This window comes from Podarcis raffonei, chromosome 17, assembly GCF_027172205.1.
Source record: "Podarcis raffonei isolate rPodRaf1 chromosome 17, rPodRaf1.pri, whole genome shotgun sequence".
Taxonomy (NCBI): Eukaryota; Metazoa; Chordata; class Lepidosauria; order Squamata; family Lacertidae; genus Podarcis; species Podarcis raffonei.
Genome location: NC_070618.1, coordinates 3,038,984 through 3,058,793, shown reverse-complemented (window position 1 = coordinate 3,058,793; position 19,810 = coordinate 3,038,984). Strand labels below are relative to the sequence as shown.

Sequence of the window (19,810 nt, the reverse complement as noted above, 5' to 3'; positions counted from 1 at the left end):
CACAAAGAGCCCAGTTGTAGCCTGGGCACTATGTGAAGCCATTTTATCTAGCTCTCAGCAGTCCTAACAAATTTGAATCAAGGCATGGAGAAACGTTTTATCTGTTTTGGGCGGTGGGATTGCGCTCAAAAGTGGTTAGAGATGTTCTACACTTAAACCTCTCTTTGGTGTTTGAATGCAATAGCCCAGGAATCTCCAAAAGGAAGTAGGCTTGAAAACATTTGATCTAGCTACTGTAAAGATAAAGGGTAAAGGGACCCCTGACCATTAGGTCCAGTCGTGGCCGACTCTGGGGTTGCGGCGCTCATCTCACTTTATTGGCTGAGGGAGCCAGCGTACAGCTTCCAGGTCATATGGCCAGCATGACTAAGCCGCTTCTGGCGAACCAGAGCAGCACACGGAAACGCCATTTACCTTCCCGCCGGAGCGGTACCTATTTATCTACTTGCACTTCGACGTGTTTTCACGTTGGCAGGAGCAGGGACTGAGCAACAGGAGCTCACCCCGTCGCAGGGATTCGAACCGCCGACCTTCTGATCGGCAAGTCCTAGGCTCTGTGGTTTAACCCACAGTGCCACCCGCGTCCCCTAGCTACTGTAGCTGTGCCTTTAATAGTAGCTTGCAGACATTAACAGGGAATGATTTCCTCCAAACTGTGAAATGTATCAGCTGCTAATTTTTGTGGGCCATTCTCCTGTTAAAGGCAGAATAAGCACACCAGCCTTTTTTTTGTTCTTGTTGTTCCTCATCCACTGCCAACATTAGTGTAAAACTCACTGCTAGGTGGCAATGACTTTATTTTAGATGAGCCTAAGAAATGGAGGAGGATGGAAGAACGGAAACCCCTTTTGGGGCTATTTAAAGAAATATTATAATGTGATGGATTTGTGAGCAGGATTTGAACTATGAACACCAGAAATGATTAGAGACTATTGTATTATGGCTATGGTATAGAAGAGTGAAGATAAGTTGGGGCAATAAGTATTAAAAACAACAACAACACCACGGAAAATGGGATGGGAAGTCGATAAAACAGAAGAAAAATTATTATGTATGGGAATTTTATGTGAAATTTGTGGAAATTCAATAAAACATATTATAAAAGAAAAAAGAAATGGAGGAGGAAAGGATGTCAAATTCAGGCTCCTGGACCACCCTTTGGAGAATGGAGCTGATCCTGAATGTTAGTGCCCATGACTATCCCTTGTGACAGCCAGCCCTGCCTGACATATTTGGATCCACGGACAACTTCTACAGCTGCCTTATTAACCACAAGAAACTAGCATTCTTCCTAGCACAAGGATGTAATCAAAGGCATGCTGTGCTCCTTTGGGGATAGTGACACAGGAATATAATACGTCGTTTCTATCTGTCCATTACTAAAGCAAGTAGTACAGAAATCTTTTAGCGATTATAACATCGACACGGTTTCAAACAAGCTATCATTTATTTGATTGTTATATCAACCAGCTAAACCTTAGATTGATTAATGAAGAGGATTTGCTAAACCGTGAGTTAAGGTCCTACTTATTCATTCCTGGGAGGGAGCTATGAAACAATACATTGGAGGTGACAGTTCTTTACAAAATGGCAGGAGCTTCCATTGAATCGCAACGGATGCTTACATTCCAATATGTTAATCTGACCCTTGCATTGAGACCCAATCCTTCCCCACTATGCCCTTGATCCAGTCCAGGTAGTTCATGACTTTGGTGTAAAAGCCATAGCCGTTGCCGCAATTGATGCCCCAAGAAACAATCCCTGAGACCACCCAGCGCCCAGTCTGCGGGTCGCGCACAGCAAAAGCCCCCCCACTGTCACCCTGGCAGGTATCTTTTGTTTCGTGAGGGGAACCTGCACAAAACATGTTCTCTGTGAAGACTGGGTCCTGGCCGTCAATCTTTTGCCCTTCCAGCCACTGCTGGCAGGATGAACGCCTTGCTACTGGAATCGGTACGTATTTTAGCTTGTAAGCAAGGATGTTCTTCTCTACTCCGAAGCCACTGGCATAACCCATCCATCCTTGAGCGTAGTAGGTGCTGTTCCCTGGATCTGGGAGACAGATTGGCAGCAAGTCCGGGCCAAGCGTCACTGGGTCCTCCAGCTCCAGAAGGGCAATGTCCCCGTCAAAGTTCTCCGGAAGGCCCTGGTTGTACGCTGGGTGGATGTAAACCTTGCGGACAGGGCGATTGCCCAGCTTTACGAGTTCCTCCACAACCGTGTGTCCCAAGAAGACTTGAGTCTTCTTAATCACCTCAGAGAGCTCAGGGCTCTGAGTCATCTGAGATGCACTGTTCGGCTTGGGGTACAAATTGTGCGCTGCGGTCAAGATCCAGCGGTCACCCAGCAATGCCCCGCCTCCACGTCCGGTGACGTGTGTTTTTGCTTGCCATGGGAAGCTGCCTGGTGGCGCCTCTTGGCCATCAATAATCCGTTGGATTACTTTGATGGGATTGTCCGGTCTTCCACAGACTGCAAGAAAGACAATATGGTCAAGAAAGGCGACAGCCTTCTGCCTTTTCCCATTTCCCACATGACATTTCCTTATTTTGAATGCTTCCATTCGCTCTTAACAGAACATGTCAGACCTTTCCCACATAATCAGCTTTTCCCCACCAGCCTTTGCTCTTATTATTAACACACTTAGCCCAGTACCTGGAGATTCAGGACAGATAAGAAAACATACTCTTCTTAAATAGGGCATTGTTAAACTGTGTCATTCACCACCATAAGCTGGGTGTCTTTATCCAGTGCTTTTTTTCTGGGAGGGACTCGTGGGTACACACACCCCTAAACATTTTGTGACTCTAACGGGAGAAGAAACTAAAATTTTAAAAATTTTAAGTTTCTTCTCTAGCATGGTGAACCTTCAGTTCCATTGCTAACCCCGATGGCGGCCGCATTTCCTGTCACGGTGTTTCCTGAGTCTCAGATGGAAGCGAGCGTTTAATGTGTGAAGCAGTGTGGAATGTGGATGTATGGAATTGGGAAGATGTTAGTGCACACAACCTCATGCCAATGTGGAAGTTACTGTGAGCTGTCAGCTGTGTAATATGAGGTAATGCATGTTCTTTGTACTTTTGTCCATTTACTGTTTTTATTTTCCCCGATTTGAACTATAAAATGGTGATTTTCTTGAGTCAAAATGAGAGGCCCTTAAACATTTTTTAGAAGAAGAAAAAAAGCACTGGCTTTATTATAGAATTGTAGAGGATAAGGCTATAAATGGCTACTTTTCATAATGGGTAAACTCTAGCACCAGGACTAGAGGCAGAATAACACCAAATACTAGTCAATGGTTCATTGATCCTTCTCGCCTCTTCAACGGTGTCCCTCAGCTTTAGCTTCGACTTCTCACCTGAGCTGTGGGCTCCACCCTTACTCACTGCCTCTGCCTTCGGCAGACTGTTCACCTGAAGGAACCTAACCTTCAGGACGCTAAGGAACAGATTGCATGACACAAAAATCTGTTTCTCTCCCCCCCTCCCCGCTCCAACAAAATAAATTGCCCATCCCTGGCAAAGATCCCTTTTAACCAGGAATTGCTTGAACCTCAGAATCTTAGGGCAGAGAGAACGTGCTTCACCATCAGGCTACTGTCTCTCTGTTTTTGATCTCATCTTTTCTCCCTCCTCTCCGGTAACCTCATGTTCTATCTTGCTCTTTTCTGCAGTGTTTGCCTGGTTTGTTTTTTTTTAGACAATATGAGGAGGAGGGTGGAAGAGTGCCGATTACCTGGCAGGCACACAGGGATGTCCTCATGGTCATCTTGGTCCGTCCAAGACCCCTTAGCAGAGCAGGTATATATATCTGAGGAAGGAAACCAGAATAATGAGAGCACAGTCTGAATAAACTTTGCCTGCTTAAACACCTTGGTTTTTCGACTCTGTAAGGGCACAGGCTGGGATAGAAGGAGCCATTCTTGGAAGGAACAGTTCTCTCAGTTTCTAATTTTTTCCAATCACGAATTCAGTTCTCTCGCCACATACCTGCAACAACTTGGGATTATTATTATTTTTCAGCTCCCAAAGGCAAGACCCAGCAGTTGTACTGCTTCTTTTGCCTTAACTACTTTCCCACCTTCCTTGTGCCTTTAATGCAGAATAGCATTAACCCCCACCCCAGAACTGACCCATTTCTGCTTTTGCAGCTTCTGCCACACAGTACCGTACTTTTCCATCTATAAGACGCCCCCATGTATAAGATGCCCCCTATTTTGGGGGGCTCAAATTTAAGAAAATTGGGGTGGGGGGAGATGGCACCGAGTTGTTGAGCTTTTTTAAGGAGGGATTGCCGAAAATCACTCACCCACACGCGTCACAAAATCTGCCTCCCTTCTGTCCCATCGCCAGCAAAAGCTGCCAATCGCCCGCACAAATGCCCGAGCATCAGCCAATCAACATCACCCATTGTGATGGCCTGGGAATCCGATTCAGAGGCCAAACCGGAGGAACCCCAGCCTGCACAGGAGTCCCGCCTCCAGGGCCAGCTGAGCTGGGGCAGGGCCTTGGATCTGAAGCACCTGCACCTGTGCCGGATCCTCAGGAGCAGGCACCAGGTGAATCCTCTCTGGCTCCAGAGGTGATTGAAGACACAGTGCCTACAGGTGCGCCTCTCCCAGCCCTGTCAGGGGAAAGTGAGTCTCCCCCTGGGTCCAGTAACCCTCCAGCCTCTCCTGAACTGCAGAGGCTCAGGGCAGAGAGGCGGAGGGAACTGGTTTCTCCCAGGAGGAGTGCTCGCCTTAAGGCCAGGAGAGGCGGGTCTCCTGGGGGCCGGGACCACCCCTGGCCCCAGAGAAGATAAAGGCCAGTCAGCCCGGTCCCAGGTTGTGGGAGCAACGTCGTTGAAGAGCTGTTTCGGCCAGCACCCAGTCCGGTTCCCCCAGAGTTCCTGTCCTTGCCTGGCTCCTCGCTGTGGACCCCGCTTCGCCCGTGGAGGACTGTCTGCCGACCCTCGACTCAGGTCCTGGACCTCGCCCCACGGTAACCTCCCCCCGGGACCAGCACACCCATTGACACAGCAACCAATAACACGCACAATAGCTGCTGACAGCTGCAGCAGCAACCAATCAAACGTCCACCCTATGCACTACCCATGTATAAGACGACCCCCACTTTTTAGCATGATCTTTAAATTTTTTAAAAATAGTCTTATGCATGGAAAAGTACAGTAAGTACAGTAATGCTAGAGCGACACCCTGTGCTGCTGCCCTAATGTGATCATGCAGCCTTTGTGAGGCAATTATTTTCCATGGGTAGATGCCACAAAAGTGGAATCCCATAGTGAAATGGCTGTGAACATGGCTGAGAGGCCCCTCGTGGAATGGAGGGGAATTCCTCCGTCCGCACTTCACCTTTAAAGCACATTCAAAGTGTTAAGTTGTGGGTGAACATATCAGACGACACAGCGATTCTTCAACAGCTCTTGTTTATTCACAGGCCAGGACAGAACTGAATTGAAGGGTTCAGTCAGCCTGCTTATATAGAGCTCCAGTATAATGTTACGGTAGCAACTTTCTAAAACTATCCAATCACTGAATGTCACTTTCGATCCTTCATTTGCATAACTATCTACAGTATCCCCCTGCTGGCCCAGGGTGAGAACTTCAGTACGTAACGCAAAGCTCATTCTTTCCCGGGAACCGTAGCTTTACCTGTCACAGGTATACAATTCTCAGCGATGCTTAAAAGACAGAATGGAAAAAGGAATGGGACTGGGGGGGGGCACAGTTTGTGCTGAGCAGGACTCACCTCCTCCATTACTGAAAAGTCGGTAATAGCGTTCTTTGCAGCTGTACTTGACAACTGACAGGTACTCGTTATTGTTTGGCTGGGACTCATAGCTGAAGCCCCCGTTGGTCAGGCTTTTCGGTTTGCCGCAGTTCACAACTATGAGACAAATTCGACAAATAAAGGAATGGGAGGAAATCTTTCTTTCAGGAATCTTTTCAAAGTCCAGCTCAGTCATAATCATTCAGTGGTGATTTCCTGCTACCAGTTGCCTACTAATCAAAATCACACACCTCAAGATGGCTTCCCACCCATGGAGAAATGATTGCAGACCCTCCAAGCATCCCTATTTGCCAGGGACAGTCCCGGATTTACAGGCGCCACCCCAGTTTCTGATTTGATCCCAGAATGTCCCACTTTTCCTTAGGAACAAGAGTCTCCTAACAATTATCAGCATCCATCACAAAACCTTCCCTCTGGGGCAAGAAGCCATGACTGCTTAAAGAGGTGGTTTCAATGTTGCGTGCAGAAGGGGCCTAGACCTTGGGAACAGGCCTAGCCCTAGATGTTTTGGCATTTGAAGCCTGCCCCCCACCCCAGCCCTCTAGCAACTAAATGACCTTAAAATAAATGAATAAAATCATTGGCAACTTGCCATCTTTTAATAGTATCGTATTTTTCGCTCTATAAGACACACTTTTCCCATCCTAAAAAGTAAGGTGAAATGTGTGTGCGTCTTATGGGGTGAATGCAGGCAGGAGGCTCTGCTCAGCGCTCCTTTTAAAGAGCCGCGTGGAGCGTGTGTGCAGCTGCTGGGGGCTTTTCCCCGAGGAGGGAGAAGGGCTGCCCTTCTCCCTCTTTGGGGAAAAGCCTGCAAGTGCTGCACACATGCTCCATGCGGCTCTTTAAAGGGGGCGCTGAGCAGAGCCTGGGATGCATACAGGCTCTGCTCAGCACTCCTTTTAAAGAATATTTTTTCCTTGCATTCCCCCTCTAAAAACTAGGTGTGTCTTATGGTTAGGTGCGTCTTATGGAGCGAAAAATACAGCACTTCAGATCTGTGGCTAGCTACTCACTTTCACATCGGGGCATTGGGCGGTGCCACGTCCCATCCTTTTGGCAGACAGCGGTGAAGGATTTCAGTGCTTTGTCGCCCTGCTCAAAAACAAAAAGGCAGTCGAGGGTTGGGCAAGTCCCTGCACACAGCTATGCCCCTTACCTTTGTCTCAGGCAGTGCCAAAATTAGCCAGGTGCATTTTGCACCTGGCTACCGGCCACTTGCGATGCCTGGAGACCATTGGATTAGGAGTGACCTCACAGACAAATATCACATCCTGTAGAAATCGACCAGCTATATTTTATCTGCACAATCAGAATGAATTTCAGGAACCAAAATGCTTTTTTTGTGCAGCCTGAGCAGGAGCAGTGGACGACGTCATGGCTAATTGTTGTCGCTCGACTTCACTTACCCCCCCCCCGCCCTGCTCACAGTTGGGAAGACTATCCCTGCATTTATGAATGGTCCCTGTCACCATTAAGAAAAAGCAGTTCGAATAGGCCAATAGGTTTGTGGAATGTCCCTGGATCAAGTGACTTTTCTTCTTTAAGTTCTCAAAGCTCTTAACCTGGCTCAAGGTTGCCATCTGAACTAACCAGATGACTCAATCACAGTCAGTCCATCATTTGAAACATAAGAGTTAAGAGCCATCTTGCCCCAAAATGACAACTATACATTCAGTTTTGGATTAAGGAGCCATTTGGTGCCTAGCTTATATATCTGAGTTTCTAACACTGGTCTCAGGTATCTGTTCTCCTGTCCCCAAACTTCTTGTAGCATTACTACTAAACAAAAAACAATTATTTGTACACTTGTTGTTAGTCAAAAGGTTGAGAAGCTATTGAAAAGCAGTGTTTTTTGTTTTGTTTTTAATAGAAAAGACTTTTAACCGCTACACAACCCACCCACCCACCCACCGCAGTGGACTTTTCAGCGTTCTAGCCCCCGGCACACCTCCATTTTCAGAGAAGTCCAAGAAGGCATAAAAACAGCCTAGGAAGTGAACAGAGTGTCCCTGCGCCATAGAGAGCTCCCTCACAATAGACATGGCTTCAGGAAGGCAAGCTGACAAGCTACAGTTGACAAGAATTATCTTTCTTATTTTTTTGTTTTGTTTTGTTTTGCCTTTCTCCTGACACTTTGCAGCACTCATGGAAATTGATAAAATGAGCAATGTGTTCTAGCTCGGGCTCCTACATACTCCTTTGGTTTGGTCAACCTTAGCTGGAGTCCAAAATGACAGGAACAGCTTTGCTGAGCCCCACCTGGGATGGCTTCATGACCCACCTGTTGGATCCTGGCCAGTGGGTGGAAGACCTATATCTTAAGATAGCAAATACTGTTTTAAAAATCTGTTAATTTGTTCAAAATTCTACCTCAGATTCAGGATCACTGGGTGGTAGTTTTTCTTATTTTCATTGTGGATACGTGTGTGTGTGTGTGTGTGTGTTAAGGTACCAAGGGGTTGCTCGAGAGCAAGTAGGCAAATGCCTCCCTGCTCGGCTGTGAAGCCTTGCTTTTGATGCCAAAATAAACTTTCTCTGTGCAGAGCGCCACTCTCCCGTGGCTGGCTCATTCACTGGCAGAATCTGTGAGTGGGCGGCCCTTAAACCTTCCCCAGGAGAGTACAGTAGTTTCTTGGAGCCCAATCTGCGCCTCCCCTCTCGGCGCGGAAGCCTACTGCGCAGGGAGGGCGTGGGGAACGGAGGACCTCTCTGCTCCCCGCTTTGCTCAGGCAAGGTGTCCTGGCACCGCATCGCCTGCTCCCATGATCTTTGGGGGCTCTCTGTAATCCATCCGGCTTTTACCCTCTCCCCCCTGAGCCGATGGCAGTTCCCTGACAATATATATATATATTCTGATGCTCAACTCTGCACAGAATCCACACCCTCTGCCTTGAATACCCTGCTACCCTAGATATCAAGTGTGGAGGGTGCTGGGGGCTTAGCATGTTTAGGGAAATCCCCTTGGACATGCTTAAAGGAACTCACCATTGCTACTTTAAACCAACATCTTTCCCAACATCTCCCATCATCTCTGCTTTGAGACCAAAACATCTGGAGGGCACCAGGTTGGGGAAATGCGGTTTTAGATGCTGGCAGAGCTGAGTCATAACAGCCGAAACAAATTCTGGGGCTGAACACTGGATCAATTTAAGGCCTACTTGTTTGTTCTGCTCTACTTTCGATTTCCCCACTTTTTCACGACGCTGGCCAGAAATTATGCAATCGCCACATCTCTTTCTGCCTTAATCAGATCCACAAGCGCAGATGCCTTTGGGAGATAAATATTTGTTGAATCAAATGTTTCTCTTGCCCTGACATATTCCTTAAACTGTTCCTAGGATAAAAGCTGGGAGATGTAAAAGGGAAGAGAAGCGTTTAGGAATGGAGGAACACACACACACACACACACACACACACACACACACACACAGCCTGAGGGATCATGAGGTCATCAGAAGAGGGAAAGGCTTAGAAGGCAGAGAGATAAAGTAATGGAGAAGCCACTCAATGTACACATTATACCTTTAAAACACATCCAAAGCACATTCTTTCCTTCTCTAAAGGTTTTGAGGTGTTTAATAAGTGTTTACGCTAGTGCAATTGAGATTCATGTGTGTAAACCTACTTCTGAGCATCAGCAATTAGCATGTGATGAGTTAATTTAACCTGGGCAAAGGTCTAAAGTGTGTACCAGCCTCTAATCCTACGTGTTGATGAAGTCACACAAGGAATCATGCTTGTATGTGCCCTGGAGACCAAGACAGGTTGCAGAACAAAAAGGAGTCTGGTTCTGCTGCCGTAAAGATAAGCTGGCACCTTTAGGGGTGCTCCTGCTGTGTGCCCTTTCATTGCCGGGGGTTGGACTAGCTGGTCCCTTCCAATTGCAGTTCCGTGTTTCTATGACTTAAGACTAAAGGTTGTATATAAGTGTAAAATAAGCCATATATTATTAAGACACTAGCCTCCATTTTTGCAGTGCCGGATTGCCAAATAAACAGAGGAGGCCTTTTAGGGCCTTCGCAACAATGGATCAAAATAATATTGATTTAGCTTATTAAAATTGTTGGTTGGTAAAATAAAAAACGTATTAGGAGATAATTTGCAAGGGGGCTCCTGAGATTTTGACTGCCTAGGGTTCTCTACAGGGTTTAATCCATCACTGCCATTATGCCTAATTTCCCCATAAGAACACAGACACCAATGGAGGGCCAAGACCCCCTGAAATCTTGTGCACTGCTAGGCAGAGATTGGTGTGGCTTGCAATACTGGTGTCAGAAGTAGAGTCTCTTCCTTGCCCTGCTCAAAAAGTTCTGGGCGCTGCTATTTATTAAGGCTTGCTGGGAATTGTAACTCTATGAGGGGTAAACTGGGGTGCCGATAATTCTTTGAGGGGGGAAATGTGCTTCACATGTGCTTCAATGTGTCCGCAGCCCTAGATAAATGAGTCCCACCTCCATCAGCCGGTATCCAGTCCTGCAGCTGGCAATGAAGTAGTCCTGGTATTGATACAATGGCTGTAGGTCTTGAATGACGGTGAACTCATCATTTGGAACAGGCTGTGGGCAAGGGACTCCTGTTGGAGATAAGAGAGGAATGAAGGAAGGGGTGGCAGATGGCTGAGTACCATTTATCTCCGTCTGCTGGATGGGGATACTTTACTTTCTGTGCTGTACCGGATCTTCCACCCACGGCTGTATCCTGAATCATCCGTGTGGAAAAGTACGTCCACCGAAGAGCCATTGGTTTCGATGCTTCCTGGAGACGTTGTGCCACAGAATTCGCCAACCTCTTCCCCACCAACTTGGATCTGGTGAGAAGCAGAGAGTTTGGGAAGAAGAGTTTGGATTTGATATCCTGCTTTATCACTACCCGAAGGAGTCTCAAAGCGGCTAACAATCTCCTTTTCCCTTCCTCCCCCACAACAAACACTCTGTGAGGTGAGTGGGGCTGAGAGACTTCAAGAAGTGTGACTGGTCCAAGGTCACCCAGAAGCTGCATATGGAGGAGCGGGGAAGCGAACCTGGTTCACCAGATTACGAGTCCACCGCTCTTAACCACTAATCCACTAATCCTTTGGGAGCAAAGGATTTGCTGTCCGTACGAGTGTGAACGCTATTCAGCACTACATTTACTACTACTACTACTACTAATTATTTATTTGTACCCCGCCCATCTGGCTGGGTTTCCCCAGCCACTCTGGGTGGCTCCCAACAGTATAATAATAAGTGATAAAACATCAAACATTCCCTAAAGAGGGCTGCCTTCAGATGTCTTCTAAACGTCAGATAGTTTTTTATTCCTTTGACATCTGATGGGAGGACATTCCACAGGGCAGGTGCCACTACCAAGAAGGCCCTCTGCTTGGTTCCCTGTAGCTTCACTTCTCGCAGTGAGGGAACCGCCAGAAGGCACTCGGAGCTGGAGCTCAGTGTCCGCGCTGAACGATGGTATTTGCGAATATATTAGCTATTTCAAAAACACTCTAATGATTTCTCTTTCCAAAAGAAGTTCAGCCTGTGGGGAAGGTGGCAATGAACATACAGAACAACATTCTCGATATATTCAAAAAATGGCTTTCAAGAAAATAGCAGGACTTCTTTATTCCGCATGCTAAGAGCTAGATACTTCAAAGACAGATTGCAGACATTTGTACATTTTGGAGTATCCCTCTTTCCTCATTTATGATCCATTTGGAGTAAGTAGGGCTGAGTGGCACAGCCCCAGCTGGGGGTACAGTGATCTACAATACCTTGAGCTGGTCATAAGGACAGCGGACTCGCTGGTGATCATCAATTTCGAAAGGCTCCAGGAATTTGAGTGTGATGATCAGGCCTGCCTCCACTCGTATACTGTAGTTACAGCGCAAATCAGCTGGGTAGGGCTGAGGATAACCAGGGCTTGACAAGTACCCAGATTGCTCCGTGAACAGTTCGTTGCTGCAATTCACTGCAGGGCAAGGAAGCAAAAGAAGGTTTGCTGAAAGCCAGGGACCCACAGGGCATCCTTTCCTTGTAGGTGGTCCATTCTTCTCTCTTTCACCACACTATTCAACTGGAAGAATGGTCGGTCCCTGTTCTGTAGCCACAATTTCTAACACAGATTATTAGGACCCTGACCATTAGGTCCAGTCGTGACCGACTCTGGGGTTGTGGCACTCATCTCGCTTTATTGGCCGAGGGAGCTGGCGTACAGCTTCCGGGTCATGTGGCCAGCATGACTAAGCCGCTTCTGGCGAACCAGAGCAGCGCACGGAAACGGCGTTTACCTTCCCACCAGAGTGGTACCTATTTATCTACTTGCACTTTGACGTGCTTTTGAACTGCTAGGTTGGCAGGAGCAGGGAACAAGCAACGGGAGCTCACCCCGTCGCGGGGATTCGAACTGCAGACCTTCTGATCAGCAAGTCCTAGGCTCTGTGGTTTAACCCACAGCGCCACCCGCGTCCCAACACAGATTATAGACCTCACCTATATCAACACAGATTGAAAGTGCAGGAAAAGCTCCCCTTTTGTCACTCCGATGACCCATACTGTGAACGCAACGGATTAAATGGGATTATGAAGGTAGCTAATCCATACTCAGTTTTATCTTCAGTATGGAGCACGTGGCTAAAACAGGAATACTGAGCATTTGTGCAGCATTTGCCATATTTAAAATACTTCACGTGCTATGATTACAGTAATCTTTACATCCACACTGTAGCGAAAACCACTACCATTTTCTATACATTGCAGGTGTGAGACTGAGGCCAAGAGAGAGTGGCTTACTTAAGAAGAAAATAATAATAATAATAATAATAATAATAATAATAATAATAATAATAATAATAATGTCCCCCCCCATCTGGCTGGGTTTCCCCAGCCACTCTGGGCAGTTTCCAGCACATATAAAGACGTAATAAAACATTCCCGATACAGGCAAGATTTTAATGTTCAATGTTTTCTTCTGTTTTTATGTGATTAGTCACGAACGGCTGACATCTTGGACCACAGCTTTCCTTAAGCACTACAATGCAGCAGCCCTCCGTAGTCCCACCCATTGGCTTTCTGCAATATACACGCTATAACTTTACAGCGTGCATTTGAAGCACACTGTTTCCCTCAAAGAATTCTGGGCGCTGTCGGTTAAAGGTTGCTGGGAAGTGTGACACTGTGAGGCATCAGCGACAATGCCCAGAATCCTTTGCAGCGGGAAATGTGCTTCAAATGTGTTTCAGAGGTACAGTGTGCATACAGCCTGGCTCGTCCTCTTACCTTTACAGGAATGTTGGTCACTCTGGAGACGGTAGCCGGGCTGACAAGAGCAGAAGTAACCCCCTATGTAGTTGTGGCAGAAGTGCTGGCACCGAGGAGTGCCGTCTTCGACGTCATTTTCAAGGGCGCACTCATCCAAGTCTGGGGATATCACACAACGAGAGTTAGAAAATGTTTATACACTAATTTGGCTTAAAGGTTTTCAAGGGGTTGGACTTGATGACCCTTGGAGTCCCTTCTATAATAATAATAATAATAATAATAATAATAATAATAATAATAATAATTTATTTATACCCCATTCATCTGGCTAGGTTTCCCCAGCCACTCTGGGCGGCTTCCAACAGAACACTAAAATACAATAGCATATTAAACATTAAAAGCTTCCCTAAACAGGGCTGCCTTCAGATATCTTCTAAAAGTCTAGTAGTTGTTGTTCTCTTTGACATCTGGTGGGAGGGCGTTCCACAGGGAGGGTGCCACTACCGAGAAGGCCCTCTGCCTAGTTCCCTGTAACTTGGCTTCTCACAGGGAGGGAACCGCCAGAAGGCCCTCGGCGCTGGACCTCAGTGTCCGGGCAGAACGATGGAGGTGGAGACGCTCCTTCTATAATTCTATGCTCTGTGATTCTAGTCAGACTGACCTTTAACCTTTAGGAAGGTTAAAGCTTACTGTGAATTGATATATAATGAATTGAAAAAAGAAGTTTAAAATAACATTTGTAAAAAACAACAACCCAGAAGCTTTCCTTTGGGGAATTATAGGGACAGAACTACTCAAATGGTATAGAAATTTATTTATGTATGCGACTATAGCTGCAAGAATGTTATTTGCCCAAAAATGAAAAGAAGAAGTCCTGATGAAAGAAGAATGGATACAAAAACTAATGGAATACGCAGAAATGGCAAAACTTACCAGAAAAATACGAAATCAAGGTAACAAACTTTTTATAAAAGAATGGAAATGGTTTATTGAATATTTACAAACAAACTGTAAACAGAGAAGAACATTGGCAAGATTATTGTAATAACCTGCAGTTTTATAAGAGTATACATTTAAAGTAGATGAATAAATGATTAAGTTAATTTGGAATATGCAGAAAATGTTAAAAAATAAATTTAAGGAACTGGAGAAAGAGGGGGAGGAATTCGAGTTTCGAAATGTTAAAATGACAGTAGAATTATTGAAATGTATAAAATTGAAAATCATAAATAATTTTTTTAAAACAATTCTAGTCAGACTGAAGCTGGTTTTAACCCCCCCATCAAATAGCAGTGTTTGTCAAGAAACTACAGGATCAATATGAATTGTGCCTAATATTGTGTGCATGCAGCTTTGGAAACTAGCAGTGAGAGCACAATGGATGGTAATCTGAACACACCTGACACAGGGGTCAACTTTATACTGAGAGATCCCTCCCTACTCACAGTAGTAAGCTTTGTCCGTAACTCCCCAGTCCGGCCTCTGCCTGTACAGTTGTACCTCGGAAGTCAAACTGAAGTCCTTTCAACTTCCAAAATATTTGGAAACCAAGGTGCGGCTTCCGATTGGCTGCAGGAAGCTCCTGCAACCAGTTGGAAGTCGCAGAACCCTCACCGGACGTTCGGGTTCCAAAGAACATTTGCAAACCGCAACACTCACCCTTGGGTTTGCTGTGTTCGGGAAGCCAAACGTTCGAGTCGAAAGGTGTTCGACTTCTGAGGTACGGCTGTAGTCACTCTGGCATCATTTGCACCAGCCCCACCTTTCCCCTTCTGCAGAGAATGGAGGCGCTATGCTCACCCACTGCTTGATAATAAGCCTGGAAGCCCTTGTAGAAGACATTGGTGCCATTTTCTTCATTGGAGAAGTCGGAGTGGAACAGCAGCCGCATTCGGTTCCCAGCCGACAAAATCTCTTTGCCTCTAGGGTGGTTGCCGGTGGTTGAGTCTTGCTGGCCGCAGAACCGGCCTAAGTCTTTCTTGTTGGCTGTGATCTGCCAGAACCCAGTAAGGGGAGGAGAAAGTATTAGAAACAGTGGTCTTAATAGACCAAGATCCAAAGAACCTCATCCCTAGGTCTGCATGCACCCAAGCCCAGTGGGTTTCCAGCTTCCATTTCTTAAGCTGTGCTGTCTCTTTGAGGAGGACGCCATGTTGTGGTGAATTGTTTTTGAAACTGGGGGGTGGGTTAAAAAAAACAGTGCTGCTGCTGTATGTTGGCCAGCTGTTTGAAAAAGAGGGAAAGGCCCTTGGAAGGTAGGTTGTTGACATCCATCTGTCTCGAGAGGCAATGGAGTGTACCTCCATGGGTGAAGTCAAACTGTTGCTTGAGCAACACCAAAGTGACCTCTCCTGGGTGCAAGTCTGGGCAGTGTCAATGGAGGTCCCGGGCTGCCCAGACAACAAGACCCCCCTCTTGGTCTCGCTGATGTGGTCCAAAGGAAAGCAGAGCAATACGATTGGCACCAGCTTGGCTACAAGAGTTGCTGGAAGGAGGCTTACAAGGCACCATCCACTTTGGACTTGCGTAGGGCTTTGTCAGGAGTCCAGGTTCCCAGCTTGATAACACAGTAAGCATAGGTAAAGGGGGATCTATTGCAAAAACAAACAGATAGCTCTGGCAGCTCTGACAAGGCCTTCAGCATCATTACTCAAGATGACCCTTCTGAAGACTTCTTCCGGCCGCAAGAGAAGAAATTGAACTTCTGACTCTTAAGTCTCTTGTTTTGCTTCCTATCTAACAGCTCTCCCATTCGCCACTCTTAGGGCTGAGTGGATCAGCTCTAACCTCTTCCTGGGAGCTTTGGCTGTGTTCCCGCCTGCTCTCAGCTACTGCCTTAACAGCCAGTTCGTCAAGGTCAGGAAGAGCCGAAGTCTGCAGCTGCCGGCTCTCTCCTGTCTGACTAACATCTAAGCCTCTCTGTTCCTGGCTGCTTTCTGCAGTTGGCTGCAAATCTTCTCTGGGAGCTGGCTCATTCCTGACAGGTTTACTCCTTAGCCTTTTCTTTTCCTGAAGATGTCCTGCAAGGCAGCAGGGGTTTAGGATCAGAGCTTTCTTTCTCCTAGATGAGCTATCTTCCCAGGTGGATGAGCTCCATCTGCGCCTCACTTCCCTCCACAGCACATGCAGAAACTGCCTTCTTGAGCGATGGACCCACTATTGGTCTCATCTGTTCAATCCACCAGAACCTGTCTTTGCATGCAGGGGAAGTCCCTAACTCACCACCTCCCCTAAGGTTACCAGATTTCCCCCCCCCCCATGAATCCAGGGACAATTTTCAACTTCAGTAGGAATGATAGGATTTTGTATGGGGACTGATTTGTAAATCCGGGGACTGTCCCCAGGAAACAGGGACATCTGGTAACCTTAAGCTACCCTCACCTGCTTTAGCCAGCCAGTGGAAGCCATTCCTGGGGTGTGGCTGCTGTCACATGCTGACAGCTTCTAGGAGGTGAGAGCTGAGTGAAGGGTGGGGACCAAAGGTGGACAAACTGCCCCATAAGGAGTGCATCATCCCCCCAGCAGAGGTACTAGAGGTAAAGGTAAAGGGACCCCTGACCATTAGGTCCAGTAGCAAACGACTCTGAGGTTGCGGCACTTATCTTGCTTTATTGGCTGAAGGGAGCCGGCGTACAGCTTCCGGGTCATGTGGCCAGCATGACTAAGCCGCTTCTGGCGAACCAGAGCAGCGCTCAGAAATGCCGTTTACCTTCCCGCCGGTGTGGTACCTATTTATCTACTTGCACTTTGACATGCTTTCAAACTGCTAGGTGGGCAGGAGCAGGGACCAAGCAATAGGAGCTCGCCCCGTCACAGGGATTCGAACCGCCGACCTTCTGATCGGCAAGTCCTAGGCTCTGTGGTTTAGACCACAGTGCCACCCATGTGGTGAGGTACTACCCCACCCCTAATACCCCATACACCCTGGGGAGAGAGGGAAACATAATAACAGAGCAGAGACTTGTGGGGCCAAGCTATGCAAAATGGAGATTCAGCAACTTGGAAATGCAGCAATTCCTCTACCACCCCCTCTGCATCCCAGGCTCTGTCCACACACACACCTTGACGTAGTCATAAGTGCAGTCCTCAGATGGCTCCAGATCGAACTGCCAGAAATTCAGCTTCACTCTGAAGCCCTTTGGCACAGAAATGTCCCAGGTACTTTCATTGTTGTTTGGGTATGGCTTGGGGTAATTGGGGGACCTGACCTCCCCAAAGAGCTTCCTTGTGGTTGGTGTGGAACTGACAGCTCCGAAGATGAAAGCTCCCTGCAGAAGGAGGAGTTGGAGAAGTCGGGGGAGCCTGTAAACACAACACACACATTTGAGAATGAAAGACATGACCAAAAGGAAAAGGAACTTGGTGCTAAAGACCCTCACATTCAGGACTATGAAAAAATCTGCTTACGTTGAAATGTTTTTGCATCTGTTTCAGATAGTCACTGGATGGGCAAAGGAGCTAGATTGTGATCTTAAGTCATATTAAATATCTGGCTTAGCTACTATTTGTGAATTAGATTCCCTGTGTAATTTTAAGCTTATATGTGTAGCCTTAAGGGCTAAAATTTTGCTTTTTAAAAAAGGAAAAAAATAGAAGCTTATATTTAGCAGACTGGTGAATTCTGCACTCAGTTCAGCACTTGTACAGTAGTGATGATTGAATAGTCACACTATAAAACAACTCGTTATGTGGGCTAGATATGGAACTGGGTCTTGAATCTTTGGGCACAATTATGGATGTGCTGGGAACTGATCAACTGCACTAAAAAGGGTCCTATTTTTTTTTCCTAGAAAAGGCGTAAATCAGCACCCATTAAATGTGAGGTGGCTAGTCTTTGGCCATGCAGATGTTGTTGGTTTCCAGGTCCCATCAACCCTGGCCATTAGCCACACCTACTGGAGCATTAAAGACCTGGATCCCTCAGAATTGGCATGACAGCAAGAGAGCATCATGCACTCAGTGGTCCTTGATGGCTATGCACATCTGTTAAGAGACCCTGGAACCAGTGAGGAAGAGTTGCAGGCAGCACTGAGGCCTAATGAGAAGCCACAATCCTCTTGTGCAGTTCTTAGTTTTGCTTCCACTACTCTCAAGGCAGCAGCTTTTGTTTTTGCTATTTCTCTGAGTATGTTCTGTGCACAGCTCCTTAGACCTGAAGGCCACAAACTTTCTAGTGTAGGGGCTGGGAGGGAAATCATCAGCCATTCGCAAGAACTAAAGGCTTTGGGTCTTTACACCCCTGCTTTGACTAGTGTGGTTGTGACTACAAAGCGTCTTGGAAGAAGCACCCTGTTGAGATAAGAGAAGCATCTAAATGGTAGTGCCAGCCTCTTCAGGGGCTACCAGAGCAGACTGAGAACATGCCAAGTTAGAGACATCTTTAGACTATAAGTTGCACTCCTTTAAAGCTAAATGCCGCTCTATAGGTCACTTCCCAGGGGGTTTCTGGTTGTGGTTAATACTGCAAATGGGCCATGCAGATACAGTGGTACCTCTGGTTACAGACGCTTCAGGTTACAGACTTTGCTAACTCGGAAATAGTACCTCGGGTTAAGAACTTTGCTTCAGGATAAGAACAGAAATCATGCTCCAGTGGCGGCGCGGCAGCAGCAGGAGGCCCCATTAGCTAAAGTGGTGCTTCAGGTTAAGAACAGTTTCAGGTTAAGAACGGACCTCCGGAACGAATTAAGTTCTTAACCCGAGGTACCACTGTATTGCAAAGGGGGTGTTGGCAATACCTTGGTGCTGTTGTTATTGAAATTTCCCCAGAAAGAGTAAGTGGGGACTAAATGGGGACAAAATATAGGCTGACATTTTGATGCCAATGAAGTCGGGTGAATGCTGCGAAAAAATCTGCGTGCACAAAGAGCACCCATGCCACAACAAACACCCATCTGGCAGCAGCCCCAGACACCATGCTCTGTCCATGCATCCAGCGTCATTTGAGAATGGAGACACTGTAATATAGTCTTTGGATATTAGATTTGGCCCCAGACTTTGCCAGAGTAAAGCGAATCCTTTTGCTAGCGTTAGGCATGCCACCCTCTCCCTTCGCCGCACAGTCAACACTCACATGCTTGCAGACTTGAGTTAACTCTCTTCCTCCCTCCCGTTCTGGTGGTCTGTGCTTGGGAGCCGCAAACAGATTTCAACAAACACTTAACCCTGTTAAGCCGTGATTCAGGGAAGTTGGGGCAGACCTTGCTGAGGGGGAGGGAAGGGGGAGATAACTGGTTTCCAAATCAGTTGGGCAAGAGAGATGGTTTCCTTTCTGCTGTGTTCTGCTGCCCTCTGCTGTCCCCACAGAGATGGAGTGATGGACAGAAGCTTTCTCAATCAGATTCCAGAGGAGTAAAACTGTTCCACAAACAGTTCAGTTGTGCCTTAACTGCAAAGGTTGTGAGCCTTGCAAAGCTCCAGCCCACATCAGATGCAGGAGCGGACAGCCTCAAGCAACACTTTCAAAAAAACATCTCCAGTGCCTTCACCCCCAAAGGAAATCAAAGCATGGGGAGTGCTCCCCTGAAATGTCTCACTGCTTGGGGAAATGGGAGCTTGAAAGAACAGAAATACAAGTAACCACCCTGGCACATGTCAACATGGAGTTCGCCAGTCTTTATGTAAAAAAGGTAAAGGACCCCTGGACAGTTAAGTCCAGTCAAAGGCAACTATGGGGTTGTGGCGCTCATCTCACTTTCAGGCTGAGGGAGCCAGCGTTTGTCTGCAGACAGCTTTCCGGGTCATGTGGCCAACATGACTAAACCGCTTCTGGCGCAACAGTAC

The 19,810-nt window shown here is 46.9% G+C and overlaps 1 protein-coding gene across 1 annotated transcript; it reads right to left on the bottom strand.

Moving 5' to 3' along the window:
- Positions 1-1,044: 1,044 nt before the first annotated feature.
- On the bottom strand, positions 1,045-19,259 carry C1R (complement C1r). The gene is made up of 11 exons (XM_053370276.1): positions 19,101-19,259; positions 17,089-17,329; positions 14,828-15,020; positions 13,046-13,186; positions 11,542-11,738; positions 10,452-10,599; positions 10,244-10,365; positions 6,806-6,884; positions 5,751-5,888; positions 3,736-3,810; positions 1,045-2,472 (listed from the first exon to the last, which is right to left on the bottom strand). Coding segments are annotated over exons 1-11 (2,172 nt in total). The 5' UTR covers positions 19,103-19,259; the 3' UTR covers positions 1,045-1,636.
- Positions 19,260-19,810: the final 551 nt, after the last annotated feature.